The 19,069-nt window shown below is 35.1% G+C and overlaps 1 protein-coding gene and 1 pseudogene across 7 annotated transcripts in view; one reads left to right on the forward strand and one right to left on the reverse strand.

Annotated features, from left to right (window-relative positions):
• SNX14 (sorting nexin 14) overlaps nt 1-14,049 on the forward strand; it is a 67,250-nt gene extending 53,201 nt beyond the window's left edge. For 6 of the 7 annotated variants that reach the window (XM_033428498.2, XM_033428503.2, XM_033428501.2 and 3 more), the window contains 11 exons: nt 210-293; nt 1,686-1,786; nt 3,833-3,944; nt 6,276-6,316; nt 6,444-6,563; nt 9,002-9,125; nt 9,400-9,564; nt 9,742-9,837; nt 12,085-12,176; nt 12,848-12,904; nt 13,830-14,049. In XM_033428498.2, coding sequence (XP_033284389.1) covers nt 210-293; nt 1,686-1,786; nt 3,833-3,944; nt 6,276-6,316; nt 6,444-6,563; nt 9,002-9,125; nt 9,400-9,564; nt 9,742-9,837; nt 12,085-12,176; nt 12,848-12,904; nt 13,830-13,868 — 1,031 coding nt within the window. In that variant the 3' untranslated portion in view covers nt 13,869-14,049. The remainder of the gene's footprint in view (nt 1-209; nt 294-1,685; nt 1,787-3,832; nt 3,945-6,275; nt 6,317-6,443; nt 6,564-9,001; nt 9,126-9,399; nt 9,565-9,741; nt 9,838-12,084; nt 12,177-12,847; nt 12,905-13,829) is intronic. The other variant, XM_033428504.2, reaches the window with a different exon arrangement.
• A 1,396-nt stretch (nt 14,050-15,445) lies between these two features.
• On the reverse strand, nt 15,446-16,501 carry LOC101272598 (3-hydroxyisobutyrate dehydrogenase, mitochondrial-like; annotated as a pseudogene).
• Between the last annotated feature and the right edge of the window lie 2,568 nt (nt 16,502-19,069).

The following is a 19,069-nucleotide window of genomic DNA, read 5'->3' on the forward strand; positions in this document are numbered from 1 at the left end:
GTTCCCTGACCAGGGATCGAACCTATGCCCACTGCAGTGGAAGTGTGGAGTCATAACCACTGGACCTCCAGGGAATTCCCAAGAAATAATAAATTATTAAGACTGGAATAATTTCCAGCTTTGTATACTTAATGTTATAAATAGTGCATTCTTTTAGTAGTAGTTTGTAAAATTGTTTATTTCTCAGTGTGTATTCATTCATTTTGCAGTTGGGCATGAGCCTGAACATTGGTCTGTCTATAGAAGATACCTTGAATTCTATGTACTTGAGTCAAAACTAACAGAATTTCATGGTATGTTGTCCTTTTTGTATAAAACATTACATTTCAGCATTAGCTTTCTTGAAAGCTGTTGAACCAGCTTTCTGAAATTACTTTCTAATTTTAAGTAACTGTACTAAGGAAATGTAACAGTGACACTTGTGTACACTACTAGTGATAATAGGAATGTACTGTTTTTATCTCATTTCTGCTTATTTATATTTTTTAAGTTTTTACAATGCAAATTTATTGCTTTTCAAGCAATAATGATATTAAAATTTAAAAGACAGTGGCAGAGAATTTAAACCAGGCATTTGAGTTGCTCTTTTCTTTTGCCATCATCTTCTGTGGTAAACATGTTTCTATGCAACATGACAAATGTTTTGATTTAGCTCTTAGATTTCGATATGGAAAAAAAACCTTGTAGTTGTGTGTTTCTTTTAAGGGTAGATCAATCAGAAAAGCAGAGCACTCTTTCTTTTCAGTCTTCCTCTCACCTCTCAGTCTCTCTTATCTGTCCATTTATTTTAGTTAATATTAGGTTTATAGTCATGAAGTATTTCTAGTCATTTTGTATGTAAATTGCTGAGCTTGAATTGTGTATTCTGAATCTTTTGATTTTAGAAAAGTTCTGTGGAGTGTCCCCTGATCCAAATTCAGGTTGGTTTTGAATTGTACAGGGCAGGAAAACTTCTCTACTCTGCTATAAGAACGAAGCCCACAATAAGGAGATTATAGAAAGATAAAAAATACAAGGTCCCACAAATCTACTTTTTTGTCTAGATTTTGAGTTTGTACTTGTCCTTAAATGGTTTTCTCTTTGCCTTTGCCAGTCTGGTACAATGCCATCCTTGTCTTGGTCTTTCTCTGAGACTTTTCCTTTTGATTTAGAGTTGAGAAAAGATCATTTATCTCCGTAATTTAAAATCCTGGACCAATCAAAGTTGGTTGGATTCCCAACAATATTTTTCCTTTTTGGTACTAAAATGTCCAAAGTTGGCCCTGTCTGAGAAAACATGTCCGTGGTTTTTAAATTTTGTTTTTAAGCTTATATAGCATTGGCAAAATGCTGCCATTTTCTCCGTGAGAGAGTAGGTATTTCTTCAGTAAGATTTTGTCTGATAGAATCCCACCAATTTCAAGATAATCTCATGATAAGTTTTTGAAGCTTTTTTACTAGTATAGAAGGCTAAATAAATCTGTGTCAACGAAGGGTGGTGATATTTTGGATATCAGTAGAGTCAAGTTCTTTGGTCTGGTCTTCTGACTTTTGAAGCTCTCTGATTTTGTCAAAATTATATAAAGCATAATGCCACATCTCTACAAGGCAGCACTGGGAATCTGAAATTGCCATAGTAAATTATAAATTAGGTTTAAAAAATAATAGCAGAACATAGTAATAACTTTCATATATATTAATTTCAGGTACATTTCCTGATGCCCAGCTTCCTTCCAAGAGGATCATTGGCCCAAAAAATTATGAGTTCTTAAAGTCTAAGAGAGAAGAGTTTCAGGAGTATCTACAGGTACAGCTCCAACTTAATTTAAAACATCCTCTAATTTGTCTCTTTTTCTCTTGTACATACATATGTGCTGTGTCTTATTATACCTGTCAATGTGGATTTCTAGAATCCTTTATTAAAAAAATTTTTTCCCATGTGGAAATGAGTTATTGTCAAGAGTACTTTTTAAAAGAAATTTGATAACCAGTGAAATACCATATATTTTCTCGGAGGAAAAAATGTCTTGTATTGGGCATAGTTTAAAACTTTTGATGTGGGAAGTTAGAGAAAAAGAGAGTGAGAGAGAGAGGAAGAAAAAACTTTTGATGGAAAACATTAAATGCATTCTAAGAATACTGGGTTGTTTTTTTTTTTTTTCTTATTTTTTGTTTGATTTTGTGTTTAGCACTTTCTGAACTCTGGGATTTTTCCCTCCTGTTTTATTTATTATTATTATTATTTTTTTGCAACTGTACATTTTTTTTTAATTACTTGGGCTCTCCTGACTCTACCATTCACCACTTGGAATTGAATTCCGTTTTTCTCAGTGTGTGCACATTGTGTTGTGTAAACAATGTAATTGCTATTTCCATTGTTGGTGCAGTCTGCTTAAAAGTTACCTACTTGAGACTCTTCTAAAATTAATGACCGGTTTTCTTTAATCAAGTAAATAAGATCAAAAACTGGATAATTTTATTTGTTTTATTTTTTAAAAATCTCCTGGACTTCCCTGGTGGTGCACTGGTTAAGAATCTGCCTGCCAGTGCAGGGGACATGGGTTTGATCCCTCGTCTGGGAAGATCCCACATGCCGTGGAGCAACTAAGCCCACGTGCCACAACTACTGAGCCCACGTGCCACAACTACTGAAACCTGCATGCCTAGAGCCCGTGCTCCGCAACAAGAGAAGCAACCACAATGAGAAGCCTGTGCTCTGCAATGAAGAGTAGCCCCTGCTGTCCACAACTAGAGGAAACCTGTGCACAGCAACGAAGACCCAACGCAGCCAAAAATAAAAAAATAAATTTAAAAAATTTAAAATCTCCCTGATTTGGACATGGAATTTTGTAGTTTTAATTAAGTGTTAATTCAGTTAAATTTGGGTGCCTTTTAGCCAACAATAAGTACTTTTTAAATTAAAAATATTCAACAGTGTAAAGGGGTATTTACATTATATTTTCTGTATTTGAGCCAATGAATACCTCAACCCAGAAGGTATTTTTTTCATAACTTTTTGGTGATATGAAAATTGAAATATGATATAAACATTAACTATTGCAAGGATATTTGAACAAGCGTATGCTAGTGTTAACCTGTGGTTTTGTTGATATCATTAAACCCATTATTTGAACCGACTAATTCTAAGAACTAGAGAACCTCATTCTAGAAGAAATATTTTTTGGTAATATGGAGTTAAATGTAGCAGTACTGGTATTTCATTTTTAACTCTTTCATAGTTACAAAACTGAATATTAGGTAAGACTGGGTTAAATCTCGCTTTAAAACGTCAGTTTGTCTTGTAAGAAAAAATAGTGTTGCAAGCAGATCAGGCAACAGAGTCTCCAAGTTATTTCACATTTCCACGTTTAGTTCTCTGCAAAACCCTTTATACCAGCTTCCTTTAATTATCAAGATAGATATATGATATTGTAATACTTATTTTATAGTTGAGAAACTGAGAAATAATATTAGCTAATGTTTAATCTTCCTTCCTGTGTATCAGGTACTGTGCCTTATCTAACAACACTGTAAGTAGGTAGTGTTATCTTCATTCTACACATCAGGAAACTGACTCTTAGGCAATATATGAACTTTTCTAGGGACAGCTAGCTAGCAAATGGAAGAGCAGAATTCAAACCCATTCATGTGTGACTGTAGAGGTCTTACCCTCTTATATGATGCTATTCTTTCTATAAATGTGCTTTGTTATTATTCTGAGTATGAAATAGCCTTTGAGGATTTAAAATTGTTTTCTTGGTTAAAAAAATCATTTTAATATAGTTTTTCATCACTCTTCTAGATTGTTAAAACTGTTTTTTTCCCCCTTTTTTTTCTGTTTTTGTTCATCAAGAAACTTCTGCAGCATCCAGAATTGAGTAATAGTCAACTTCTGGCAGATTTTCTCTCCCCCAATGGTGGTGAAACACAATTTCTTGATAAGATACTACCAGACGTAAATCTTGGTAAGTCAATTTAAATAATCATATGGAAGAGGATAAACTGAAAAGCAAAGAAGCAGTATTTTCAGATTAATTTAGAAAAATAATTTATAGAGTGAAGCCATGTATCAAAACTCTGAAGGACTTCTTATATACTGTTAATGGGAATATAAATTTGAAAACCACTTGTAACTTTAATGGAGTATAATCTATAAAAATATTGAATCACTGTGTTGTACACCTGCAAGTAATATAATATTGTAAATCAACTATACTTCAATTAAGAAAAAAAGGAAAACCACTTGGAAAAACAGTTTGGTGTAAAACTGAATGACCCAGCAGTTCCTCTCTGAGATACACACTCTAGAGAATCTTGTATTCATATTTAACAATGTTCTTAGCAGCATTGCTTATAGTAGCCTAAACTGGAAATAATGCAGATGTTCATCAGCAATAGAGTAGACATAAATTATAGTAGTTTCACAAAATGAATACTTAGAGCAATGCATACCCATGGCATGTAGCTGCTTGGAACAGTGTTGATAATCTTAAAAACATGATGTTGAATGAAAGAAGCAAGAGGCAGAAGAATGTATGCAGCATGATTCCTTTTATATAAAGTTTAGTATAGACTAAGCGATAAGATAAGCTGGAAAAGTTTGAATAAAATTGTTAAATATCATAATGGAAGAGAAGCAGTATTTCTAAATATATTTTATATAATGTCATCTTAAGTATATATAGAACTAAATGAATAAATATTACAAGTGGGCATTTGGCTTTTATCTGTATCTCTACAATTTTTTTTTTTTTTTTGCGGTACGCGGGCCTGTCACTGTTGTGGCCTCTCCCGTTGCGGAGCACAGGCTCCGGACACGCAGGCTCAGCGGCCATGGCTCATGGGCCCAGCCGCTCCGCGGCATGTGGGATCCTCCCGGGCCGGGGCATGAACCCGTGTCCCCTGCATCGGCAGGCAGACTCTCAACCACTGCTCCACCAGGGAGTCCAAATTAATACATATAGTTGAGCCAGAATATTTGGTGTGTGTCTTATCGAGGGAAAATGTGAGAACATTTTGTATTTGGTTATACATAATGTTTAGGAGATAGAATTGGGTAGACCTGGTTACTGACTAGGTTTGACTGAAGAAGAAATGATCAAAAAATAATAAAATTTAAAAAAATATTTCAGATGTGGAAAACACAATATATTGGCTTCAAAATGTTTAAAAAGGCAGAATTAAAATGAATAAACATTTAATCAAGTCTCCAAAATAAAAAAAAATGATGATCCAGGTTTCTGTTTATACAACTGGATGAATGCTGTTACTTGCTGAGATACGGAATAAATTTAGAGTAGTTCTGAACTTGTTGAGTTTATAGAATCCAGCTGAGGAAGTTTTATAAGGTAGGAGAGGCCAGGAGAGAGGCACAGAATAGAGATTTGTATGTTATTTGAAATCAGATTGAGCAAAACATTTGCCTCGGGAAGAGCATGTAGAAGAGAGAAGCACAGGATGCAACACTGTAATTCAAAGAACTTGGGAAATTCTGAGGTGGGAGGAGTAATTTATGGGGGTACCAAAGGAGAAATAGCCTGGTGAGAGGGTTGGAGGTTTGCATGTTATAAAACAATCTCTATGTTATTTTTCATTAACATGCCTTTTGCTATTGCCATTAGAGTCTACTTTTTTCTAAACCGGACTGAAAGAAATTTAAGTTATATTAATCAACTTTGACTGATTTTTACAGTCATTTCTAAATGCTTGAGAAAATCTCGTGATGTTTGATATTTTATAAGAAAGGAACCTGGAGATACGATCAAGACAAAATTCTGGCAAACAGGATTAGAATATATATTCTTAATCTAAAGCTGAGAATGCAAACTATTCAAATAGCCAATTTAAATAGTGTAGCAACTTTTAGAACTTCTTTTTCCTTTTGACTAACTTTTGCATACTTTTAGATATCTTTATATATTCACCATTGCTTAAAATGTTTTGAAAACATTTCAATGGAAAATTTCAAATATACACAAAAGTAGAGAGATTTGTATAGTGAACTCCTTATCCCTTCAATAGTTATTGACACTTGGCTTGTTCCAGCCCTTCACCTGCCTCTCACCCCACTGGATTACTTTAAAGTATCCCAAATGTTGTATCTATAAATAGTTAAGACTACCTGATTTATTGTAAATTTTTGCTAAGCGTGAAATGCTCAATTATAAATATTTTTTTTACCATTTTGCTTTTTACTTGGCTGTTTAGTGTTTTAAATTACCTAGTAAAGTACTTATATGAGCAGTTATGAGGTATATTATGCCTTGTTAAAATTAATATTTTACTTTTAATTGCAGGGAAAATTATAAAGTCTGTTCCTGGAAAACTAATAAAAGAGGTGAATGACTGATTTATGTGTATTCTATAAAATGATAGTTATAAGCATATTTAAATAGCAATAAATTTTAATGGGTTATATGATAATGAAAATCATAATCTTGATTTTTATACCATGATCTCCACAGAAAGGTCAGCATTTGGAACCTTTCATCATGAATTTCATTAATTCTTGTGAATCTCCAAAGCCTAAACCAAGTAAACCAGAACTGACCATTCTCAGCCCTACTTCAGAAAATAATAAGAAGGTACTGTGCATTGCCTCAGAGAGCCATTAAGTTTGAAGCTGTCCTACTTGAGATGACTTTTCCATTATAGGGAGAATCCTGTGTTAATGAAATGGATGGGACTTTATATTTTCCTTATGTGGAAATTAATTGTACAGTATAAGGAGTATATGTAGTTGCTTCGTTCTTTGCTTTAAACGGGGTGGGTTTTTTTTTTCCTCTTTTTATAAATTTATTTTATTTGTTTATTTATTTGTGGCTCTGTTGGGTCTTCATTGCTGTGCACAGGCTTTCTGTAGTTGGAACGATCTGGGGCTACTCTTCATTGTGGTGTGTGGTCTTCTCACTGTGGTGGCTTCTCTTGTTGCGGAGCACGGGCTCTAGAGCACAGGCTCAGTAGTTGTGGTGCACGGGCTTAGTTGCTCCACGGCATGTGGGATCTTCCCGGCATGTGGGATCTTCCCGGACCAGGGTTCGAACCCGTGTCCCCTGCATTGGCAGATAGATTCTTAACCACTGTGCCACCAGGGAAGCCTGGGGTAAGTGATTCTTTAGAAACCGTATTCGTAAACTATCATTCTGTATTTTGGGGAATTTTTATAAGTGGTTTTCTTAAGCTGTAAATCACCAACTTCCAGTAATCAAGGAATTAATTGCTATAATATATTTATTTGCTGGTATTATATAATTTTAATGGCTTATAAAATATTTCATCGATTCATTGAACAAATACTTTATTGTGTGCCTGCTATGGAGAGGCACTGGGAATATAAAGATAAATTACCTATCTGCAAGAAGCTTCGTTCAGTGCCAGAGTAGGACCCAGTATGGGGAGCTATGTGAGCCCAAAAAAAAACCCTTCATTTTGTTTATCACTATAAAGGGTATCTTTAATTTTTTTCACTTTATAGGTTTATTGTTGGTAAACAGTAATACAGTTGATGGTTGTGTATTAATTTTTAATTCAATAATCTTGCTAGACTTATATTAATTTTAGTAACGTATCCATTAATTCTTTTAGATTTACACATGCAAATGATGGCAGTTTTCTTTCATTCATGGCTAGGACCTGCTATACAAAGGGAATGGTTACAGTGTTTCACCATTAAATAATAAATAGTGTAGCTTTTTTTGTAGAAATCCTTTATGAGGTTAAGGAAATTTAAGTCCATGTTTATGGGTGTACTTAGCCTATAATTTTTCTTTCTCATTGTATCCTTGTCAGGTTTTGGTATTAAGGTTATATTAATCTTTTTCTATTTGCTGGTAGAATTATAATTGGAATTATTAGTGCTTTAAATAAGTGATAACCTGTTAATAGTCATTTAGGCCTCAAGTTTTGTTTGTGGGAAGTTTTTTTTTTTTACAACCAATTTAATTTCTTTTATGATTATAATATTCTTCAGGTTTATTATTTCATGAGTCAGATTTTGATAGGTTATGTTTTTAAAAAAATTCTCCATCTTATCTAAATTTGAAAAATTTTGGCCTGAAGTTGTCAATAATATCTGTTTTTCTTTTTGTTTTCTCTGACATCTATAATTATGTCCCCTTTTATTCCTGACATTTTTTGTCTTTTTCTTTCCTTTTCCTTTTTGATCAATCTTGCCAAAGCCTTTGTCCGTTTTATCATTTGGTTTTGTTGGTCTTTTCTATCAGTTAAAAAAAATTGTTTTAGATTTATTTATTTATTTATTTGGCCACACAGCGTGGCTTGCAGGATCTTAGTTCCCCGACCAGGGATCGAACCCAGGCCCTTGACAATGAAAGCACGGAATCCTAACCACTGGACCACCAGGGAATTCCCTATCAGTTTTTGTTTTTAGTTCCTTAATTTCTGCTATTTGATTATTATTAATGATAATAGACTCTTTTTTTTTTGGCATACTTTTCGGGTAAGTAGGGCTGAGATTTAGTTGCATTTTAGCATTTTTGCTATAAGTAATTCTTCATATCTTGTTTTTGTCTCATATGTTAGGCCTTTCTGAGCTTTGACTATTATTGTCCAAATAAACTTTGCTTAAAGCTTAATGTTTACCTCTAAACATCCTTTAATTAAATAGTGATTTATAATCTTTAAATCATGTTAGAATTAAAATTAGCTATTACTGATGTTTTTATGCATCTTTATGTAGATATGTTCATTTGCTCCTTTCGGTGTAAAAAATCAAAGGGGTTCTTTATAGATAATGAATTTTCTGTTATGTCTAAAATGAAAGTAGCTTTTTATTTAATATTTTGGCCCCCCACAAAATATTGTATTTTTTAATTCAATTTTGGGTGTAAATGTGGAATTTTGGGGGCAGATCTTAACCTCTGTGATTTTGTAGCGTTTTTAAAAATATTCTCTTTTGATTGGACAAAGTTTAAACGCCTTTGCTCTGTGTCACTTTACCCTTAGTAATTATTATCAGCAGGTGTAATAAACTCTATTTTTTTTATTTCAACTTTTACTTTAGCTTTTCAATGATCTGTTTAAGAATAATGCAAACCGTGCTGAGAATACAGAAAGAAAGCAAAATCAGAATTATTTTATGGAAATGATGACTTTAGAAGGAGTCTATGATTACCTGATGTATGTAGGTAAGATATCTGTGGTTACTGTTAAAACCTGTTTCTCATCCATGTATTATATTTTTTCTGTGATGCAAATTAATGCTCTTGAGTATTGCCCCATTATAATTTTTTTTAATTGAAGGTACATTTTAAAATAAGAATTCAATGTATATAATTGATCTTGAACATATTAAAGTTATTAGTGTTTACAAATAAAATATTGACCATTTGTGTTTTTTGCATTGGAAAATGTTCAGATATCTATTTACCTTAATGAAGTGTTCTGTGTGATCCTTCTCAGGACGGGTGGTTTTCCAGGTTCCTGACTGGCTTCATCATCTCTTAATGGGAACTCGAATCCTCTTTAAAAACACCCTGGAAATGTACACTGATTACTATCTTCATTGTAAACTAGAACAGTTATTTCAGGAGCACCGTTTGGTTTCACTCATAACACTTCTCAGAGGTTTGTATTTTCTCATGTGTTTGTTTCATGTTTTGAGTACTCTTAAGGATTTTAATTAGACCTAAAAGAGCGAAAAGTCTTGCTTTTCTTTGCTTTATTAGTATTTCTACCATGAGGAAATACTTTGTATATAATAGGTGAAAATTCCAGCAAATGTTTCTTTTTGTCTCTTTTTAGATGCTGTATTTTGTGAAAACACTGAACCTCGCTCTCTCCAAGATAAGCAAAAACGAGCAAAACAGACTTTTGAAGAAATGATGAATTACATTCCAGGTAATGTAATATTTAAAAAGTAGTTTAATATAGATGAGCACTCTTTTGAGGTCATGATGTATAGTAATTATTGAGGCTAATTTTTACTGTGAGTTTTAATTTTAGAAATAGTTACAGAAACTAATTAAAATTAACTCAATTGGTTAAATAAAATTTGGTTTTTATGATGTTAGCACTAAGAACTTTAAGGTAAGGCTGTTTCTACTCACACAATAGTCAGATTCTTTCAATAACTGAGAATCAGACTGATCAAAGTGATAGGTTTGTGGGACGGTTGGAGTCCTGCTGCCCAAGCACTTCACCAGGAGAAGAGCTAAACTAGTGTGTGTGAGTGAAAGGTCAGAATTCATTCATTCATCCCAAGTTTATTGAGCACGTTCCATGTGCCAGGCACTGTGCAGAGCGCAAGGGATATAAAAATCGTACTTGGGTAGCTCAGTCTGGCAGGAAGGTAGACATACAAATAAAACATACATGTGATTATAGAGCCATGTTCAAGTTACATAGTATCTCAAAGGAGGAGGGTGATCCCCTCTCTTATAAAGGAGGTAGGCTTGGGCCACTAAATGAATGAATGGTAGTAACCTCTTACTGAGATGGGAAACATGAGGAAAAAACGTCAAGAGGTCAAAGCAGAGGATATTTAGTTTAGGACATTTTGAATGTGAAGTGCCTATACATTATTCAGAAGGAAATGTCTAGTAAGCAATTAAATATCCAGGTTTGGAAATTGGAGGAATGATGATATAGGATAAATATATGGGAGTCATGTGTGAGTGGGTAATAATGCCCAGGGAGAAAATATAGAGTAAGAATGGAAAGTACCTTAGAGAATTCTCATCATTGAAAAATGAGTCTCAGAATGAGCCTGCTGCTCCGTGAAGACAGTTAAGTTAAACCCTGGTCTGAATGTGAAAGTGAACCACAGCTGTTTTTGAGTGAATCTTCTCTAGGTATATAATGAAGTAATTTCTTACTTCTTTTGTATTATAGTGACCTTTAGCATTTACAGTTTTAATAACAGTCTTAGTTTTAACAACATGGAAAGCCAGTGAATGTAATAATTTCTTATTTTGCTCAGGCACGAATTTGAATCACATCCACTTCAAGACTTCATTTGGGAAGAAGTAATTTAGCTACTGAGGAAGCTTAGCATGCTTTCTGTTGTCCTCTACTCATTTCTTCCTTAGTAATGAAGAATCTGAAAGGATCGTTTATTTTTGTCCATTATGCTTCGTGCATATTAATTGGGAAATTCTGTGTAGTATTGGTGAATTAAAGGATTCACAAAGACGCATAAATATCAAGGATCTACTAAACTTATTATAAATTGAATTTGGCTTTTGCCTCTCAGGGTTAGATTTACCTTATAAAAGCAAACATAAAATGAGAATTTTCCATGAACAGCATTAAGAGTTTCATTATGATCGGAGTGGAAAGGACAAATATTTGAGCACCTTGTTTACTTAAGAATAATTTTCCTGCTTGGAGGAAGACATTCAGCACAGATTTTAATAAGGACTGACTGTGGTAATAGGAGTGATACATGACAGCTGTGTAGTCACACATGAATTGGAACTTTGGGGACCCTAAATTAGTGTGTAAACATTTTCCCAGAAGATTGTTCTGTAAGATAGTCAATACTAGTTATGCAAAAAGTACAGAAATAAAGTGGTCATATTCATTGAAGAGAGTCTATGTTCACCATAAAATTAAATTAATTATTAAAAATATTAAGATATTCAAATATTACGAAAATATAGAGAGTAAAAAGTAGAAGCCATCCTGTCCCCACTGTGCAGAAGTAGCTACGAGCTCCCGTTTGGTGTTAATCCTCACAGACAGTTTTTATGTATCTCTATACATGTATGTACAAATGTACGTGCATAATTTTAGCATTTTATTTTGTTTGTTTTACTTGAATGGGATAATAAAATATGTATTATTTTCCAACTGTCTTTTATCACTTAATAGTATAAACAGATTTCTTTACTGCAGCATTCCCCAGAGCTTGCAGTATGCATTGTGCATTGTGAATCTCCCAAAGGAGGATTCCCAATACTGCATTTCTTGACCACAGAACCCTTTTTTCCAAGAGCTTCTTGCCAGAACACTGATTTAGGAAATGCTAATTTACAGTTTTTGCATAATACCCGGGAAAGAGAGTGGAGATTTTGCTTTATGATCCAGTAAATGATAAGTCACTTTATAATATAAAATTGTTTCACATGTGGCTTTCTTGTTTAGATCTGATAGTCAAGTGTATTGGTGAAGAAGCCAAGTATGAAAGCATCAGACTTCTTTTTGACGGTTTACAGCAGCCAGTTCTCAACAAGCAGGTAAAATTCATTAAAGCAGGTTGACTAGTGTTGGCTAGGTTTAGCAAATGACACAGTAGGGTGTCTGGTATATTATTAACTGTGAAGTGATGCTGTACTAAAGGAAGGCAATGTAATTCAAACATTTGGATAGGAAAAAGTATCTTTGTTAATAACTCTCTTTTGCTGAATACCTTTTTTTCTTTATAACATGAACTGTTTTGATTTAAAATAAATATATATTCACTATAGAAATTTGGAATATACTAAAAATTCATGAAAAAAGTAAAAATTTAAATATCAAGAATTCCATCATTCATTCGGGTTACATAGAATAACCACAGTTAACATTTTACTGTTTATAGTCTGTTACATAGCCCGTTGAGATCTTAATACAGCTACAATTTTGTATCCTGCTTGTTTTCTTTAAAATTGTTGTTACATATAAAATGTTTAACATAAAATGAATTATGAGGAATAATAGTAAAATGAACTCATGTGTATGTAAAACTCATCTTTAAAATAGAACATTATGGATACTATTGAAGCTACTGCTTTTGTGCTTGTTTTATATTGTCAGTTTTATTCCCTGCCTTCCCCTTTAGCGGTAACCATAGTGCTAAATTTGTGTTTATCGTTTTTATGGGTTTTTTTTGTCTAATGCCTTAAAAAATATTTTTTTGGCGTTTTAGCTGACTTATGTTTTATTGGACATTGTGATACAAGAACTGTTTCCAGAGCTCAGTAAGGTAATTGAAAAGCAGCAGTTTTTCTTTATGTTTTTAGTGGTATGCTGGCATTTGTTTTAATTAGAGACATAAAAATTAAGGAAACCCTTGTGATTCTGATCATTTTAAAAATGAACACCCTTATTTTCTTCATTCAACATGCTCAAACATAGAGTGGATTTTGGGAGATAGGAGCTGAATAGCCTCTGCCTTGACTTCCTCCTTTCCCAATTACAGTCAGATAGGGACACTATACCCTGTAGGGCCAGAGGAACGTGTGAGTTTACCTCCTAGCAGTAGGATGGGCCAAGCTCTGCAGGCTGTCATCTGCAACACTGAATGCTGTGTAACTCAGACTTGAGCATTTTTGAAGCAGTTGAGCTTATATGAACCCAAGAACACAAAATGAATTGGAATTGGAGGATGCTAATATTATCATTATATTGAATTTTGAGGATTTTGAGTTTTGAGCATTGCTTTTTACTATTTTTATTTTTTGACCAATCCCTTTGGTCAGATGAAATAACTATTCAAGGTTGTGATACAGCAATGAAATGTCAGTTTCATAGAGGAAACCAGATTTGGACTATTTACCTATTGAATACAAGTTTTCAAGTTATGGCAGTATTAAATGTATATTAAAACAGGGTGGCAGTTATGGATAGTTTGTGTTCAGTTTACATGGGAATCAGTACCAGGAAACCTCCAGCTCTCTGCTTGAGACTTTATGAGGTCTATCGCTATACCTTGCCATTTTTCTTCTCTCTAAAATGTAAATAATTTCTTGTGGATACACACACACACACACACACACACACACACACACACATATACACAATATCTTAGGTTAGGATTTTAATACACTGAAACTGTTAGGCAATTTACAAATCAACTCTGGTTTGTTTGTTTCTTTCTCTTCTATTAAGTAGATTTCTTTTTAATTTAGGTACAAAAGGAGGTTACCTCTGTGACGTCCTGGATGTGAACATTTGGATTTGGGATAGAATAACCAGTTGAAATGTCTGCTATGCTAGTGTAGTCGATATGTGCTGTTTTTTCTTTTACTTTTGTATATTCTTATATATATCATGTAATTCAGTGTCTGAAATTTGGATTTTGTTTGTTTTAATAAAGACTAACATGGACTTAATAATGATGAAAAGTGATTGGGTCTCATAGCCTCCTTTATGAGTTTTTCATAGCAAACAAGGGACTTCTTACTCTTGCTGGATGATTGACAGGTTATATATAACCCTTTAGGGTGTAAAAACTGAGTACTTAAAGACATTTGTGTGATTCAATGTGTGATTGAAGTTGCATTTCATTGAACGTATATAACTGTATTCCAAAAACTTATATAAACAACTTAGTCAAGTAGATTTTGGGTTTATGTTGTCTCTCCAAAAGAAAAATATGAATTAACTGTATTCTTTGAGGAAAGTTAAATAATTATTTTTAAAGTTTCAATGTTGAGAATTCTACTGATAATTTCTTCCCATGATATGCTTTTCTCCTTCAACCACATTTGTCTTTCAAGAGTGGGCGTTTTGTGTTTGGTTATTGGCTGTAGTGTTCATTCAGAATATATTTATTGAGTTTCAGCCATCTATCAGGCACTGATAATGTGGGAACTCTAAATATAAGTTGGAAAACTAACCCATTTAATGGTACTATTCATGTATGTTTTTCAAAAGTTTGTAAAAATGGTCATTAGATATTGTAAATGTTTTAAAGGTTTTGCCAGTAGTTCTATTATTTTTTTTTTAATTATCAGCATAGAAATTTATTTGAATTCAAAATAATATGGTTATATTTAGGATAATATAATAATTCTCTAAAGCACATATCATCATTGGCTCTGAGACAGTTCTAAAGATGTCATTCTTTTGAAGTCAAAATGTAGTAAGAATGTACAAGGAAGCAAAAATATAAAAAATAAGTTTGCTAAGTATTGGGAGTTGTTATAAGAGGGGCACACCAAGGTAATGTAACAGAGTTCAAGTTACATAGCATGCAGCAAGGAGTTCTCTTGCTTTACCAACTCCTGGAAAATAAACCAGTAACCTCAGAATGCAAGAATACCACCACTGGGTTAGCAGGACAAACTTTCTGAGGGACACAGGGAGTAATTCACTATACTTCCCCTTTCTCTAACTCCTTGCCTCACACCGATTTCTTTTCTTTCCTCCAGGATAGGTTTTATCCCATGGAAAAAAAATGTGGTTTTATTTGTAAAGTGGAGTAAATAATATCCTGTTTGAAGTAGGCAACGTTTTAACTGACAATGCTTAGGAATCAAACTTTTGAGAAAGGTCAATCAGCTAGCTAGCAGAGACCATCAGTGGCTTGCAGAAAAAAAAAATTCAGATAATATGTGTTTGCTAAATAGATAAAAAGAATAAGCAGTTAAAAATGGGTGGAAAATCCCAGGGTTTATTGTGACCTAGACAATCAGAAGCAGACAGGTGACCTTTGATTAAGCGCATTTACTTGTGGAGTGAGCTGTGAGGGGCTCCAAGATAGAGTTTGGTTTCCAACAGTGTCCACAGCCAAAGGGCAAACTCAGAACATCTCCTTGTCTCACAGAAACTGGAACATGGATGAGAAGTCTTTTTTGGAGTGGCCCTTCATCCTGTAGATCTGATGGGCCTAACTGCCCAGAAGGATTGGGCTCTTCGTGCTGGCAGCAGAGTCCTGTGCTAATCCCAGATCCTTAGCCATGAGTGTTGTTCCGAATCCACCCCGATAGTTATTAGCTGAGGGAACTCCATCCATCACCCCAGGTACAGGATTATAAGTGTCACTTGACCAACATTATCCTGAGCTTATATTTAGGATTTTAGCCAAGAGTTTGGGGTCAGGCCCTACCTGATTCCCGGATGCATAGCTGCAGCAGTCCCAGCCATACTGGTAGCCAACAGCAAGTTGTCGCAGATCTTCGCAGCCTACCCAGTCCCAGCAGCTCCATGCCACGCCACATTGCAGCCCACGCACCCCGGCAGCTCTTGGGCAGCAGCAAATTCTTCTGCGACTCCTCCCACCGCAAATGTGAGGCTCCCAGACCGAACAGCTCCCACACCATGAGAAACAGGGGCATCCGTGAAAACTGCTCCCATTTCCTCAACTTCTTTGGCCAATTCGTTCAAAACCATAGGATCAACAGTACTGGAATCTATTAAGAGTGAGCCTTTCTTCACTTGTTTTTAGAATTTCATTTGCTCCAGAACAAGCTTCTATCGCATCGATGCTGGTGGGCAACATTGTAATAGTTCTGTCAGCTTTTTTGGCTACATCTGCTGGGGAAGACACTACCTGTTCACCTGCGTCTAGAAACTCCTTGCATGCATCAGGGAACACATCATAAATAATGAGTGGATAGCCATGTTTCATGAGATTTTTTGTCATTGGATTCCCCACGTTGCCTACTCCAGTGAATCCAACTGGAGTCTTAGAAGCCATTGACCTAGAATACACCGCTGCAAGGCTGGCCACCGCCGGTTGCTGCCGGCAGCTCCAGTACCGGAGGCCAGAGGCAGCTCCACGGAACTGTAAGGAGGCTGCCATGCTGCCCCCGCCCCGCCTCCCCACGGTGACGTCCGCGGCTCCCAGCTCACCTACTGGCTGTTAGGGTGCGTGGTCTATTATTTTTTAATTGCTTAAAAGTTCTAGACTATGTATGAATTTCTTTGAATCGGTGCTTTACTACCAAGCCTTAAACATTTACTAGTTTCTCAGGGACAGGTGGGAAATTAATCAGTCTAATTCTTCACATTTAAAAATCCATAGCATTTTGCATATTATTATTTAAAGTGTCATGGTGAACTGGAAAAATAAAATATGTATAGCCCTTTTATGCCATCCTCACCCACTTTCCTATAAATTGTGGTATTTTGTTTATTTAGATGAGAAAAAAATTCTTATGAGTGTATCAAATGGCCTGGGCTACCATGACAAAATACCATAAATGGGGTGACTTAACAGAAATTTATTTCTCACAATTCTGGAGGCTGGTAAGTCCAAGATCAGGGTGGCTGCAAGGTAGGTTTCATTCTGAGACCTCTTCCCTTGGTTGTAGACGGCTGCCTTTTTTCACTGTGTGCTCACATGACCTCTTTGTGCGAGAGTGTGGGAAGAAAGAAAGAGATCTTTCTCTCTCTGCTTCTTCTTATAAGGCCACAAATGCTATTGGGTTAGGTTTTATGACCTGATTCAACCTTAAGTACCTCCTAAAGACCTCATTTCCAACTATAGTCATACTGGAGTTTAGGGTTTCAGCATGTGAATTTTAGGAGGACACATGTAAATCTATAGTAGTGAGTGAGCTCTATTTAAAGAAAATGTGCTGTATAAAAATCTACAAGTACAAAATCATTCGCATAATAAAAGGGAAAGGAACTAGATGCATTCTCTGTTGGCCAGGCATTTTATATCACATTTCACTGTCCAGTAACTGTGAGATGGTATTATTCCTGTTTTATAGATGAGGATAATGAAGCCAGAGAGAACGGTAAAGTTGGAATTCAAACTTAGGTCTGTTTCTAGTCTTCGTGTTCTTGTCATTGTTGACCCATGAAAGGAGCCTTTATTTCCAAAAGCGGTCACTCTGGATCCCTTTAAAAAGTAAGTTCCCCTGGTGCATTTCAAATATTTTACTTTGCACATTCCTTTCTATCCATCTCTATGTGTGTCTTGTAGTGCATAAGTTTCACATTTTGAAATGTGTTTATTAGAAATAACTCTCTGTTTCTGGTTGGGGGATAAAATGAAATTAAATAGATGGGAAGATACTTTGAAATTTATAAAGAACATTATAAGTTTGTGCTATAAGTGTAATCATTTAGCTGTAGATAGCAGAAAATTCTGAGAAATGGTTGAAAGAAAGCAAACATATTTATTGACTTCCTAAAAACCGTTAGATTTTACAATAAAAAGTCAGAAGTCTAATCTGCCACTGTTCTTTGCAGACTGTATAATGATATATATACAAGTTGTAACTTCAGATATGGTCAACATTAGAATAAAAATGACCGACTGACTAAATGAATGAGCAAACATCTTGCTAGTCTGCTCCACTTCCATTTCAAAGACTGTTGTCTTTTATGTATCCAGTAGTGTCTTCAGTGTTGCTAGATACGTAAGGAGAAATCCTTAACCTGAGGCCTGTGGCCCCTAGAAGATCGTGAAATCCAGTGAAAAATGTTTTTTGTATTTCACTATTTTTTGTTAATTTGATGTTTATGATTTTCTTCTATCAAATTATATTAAAGTATTATTCCAAGTAAGGGATGTGGCTGTATTCCAGTAAAACCTTACTTACATAAAGCAGTGGCAGGCAGGATTTGACCTTTGGGCTGTAGTTTGCTAATTCCTGATGTGGAAGAACGGAAGCAAGGAGGGAAAAGGGATGCTCTTAGAAAACTTGTAATCACCTTCATATTAGGGAGTGGCAGGGGGGAGGCTACAAAATTTACTCTTTGGAGAAAGGCACCTGTCCTTCTTGGGGAAGACTTAATTGGCCTTCTGGTTGCAGAGGGGTTAAAGAAGAGTCTAACTGCTCTGCATAATGAAAAGGGTGTTTAGGTAGAGAAGTTATTTTCTTAATTGCTTACTTTCTCTGGAGGGGCTGATACCAGAGAAAAAGGACTGTGTGGCTTTTGGACTGAGTCAGGAGGGTGGCAGAGAGGCAGGAGAGAAGGAATCATGCACGATTTGTTCACCTTATTCTACACGTGTGTATTGAGTGCTCACTATCTGCCAGGCAGTTTTAGATGCCAGGGATATATTTGTGCATTTCTAAGCTTACATTCGAACCCAGGGAGACAGACAATATAAACAATATAAATAAGAAAATACTATATAGTATGTTAGAAAGTAATAAGTGCTCAGAAGAATAATACACTGAAAAGGAAAATAAAATGGTATGGGTGGAGGTGTGCAGTTTAAAATAATGTGTCCAGGACATTGTAGAAAAGACCGGAAGGAGGTGAGATATCAAGCCATGCAAATATTTTGGAGCCCATATTCCAAATATTTGGAAATAGCAAGTGCGAAGGTTTGAGTGGGAGTGTGCCTGTTTTGTAGAAAGAGTAGCAAGGAGATCAGTGTGGCTACATCATGGTGAGTGAGGGGAGATAATGTCAGAGAAATGACGGGAGACAAGATCACAAAGGGCCTTGGAAGCCGTTG

The sequence above is a fragment of the Orcinus orca genome, chromosome 12 (genome assembly GCF_937001465.1).
Source record: "Orcinus orca chromosome 12, mOrcOrc1.1, whole genome shotgun sequence".
Classification (NCBI taxonomy): Eukaryota; Metazoa; Chordata; class Mammalia; order Artiodactyla; family Delphinidae; genus Orcinus; species Orcinus orca.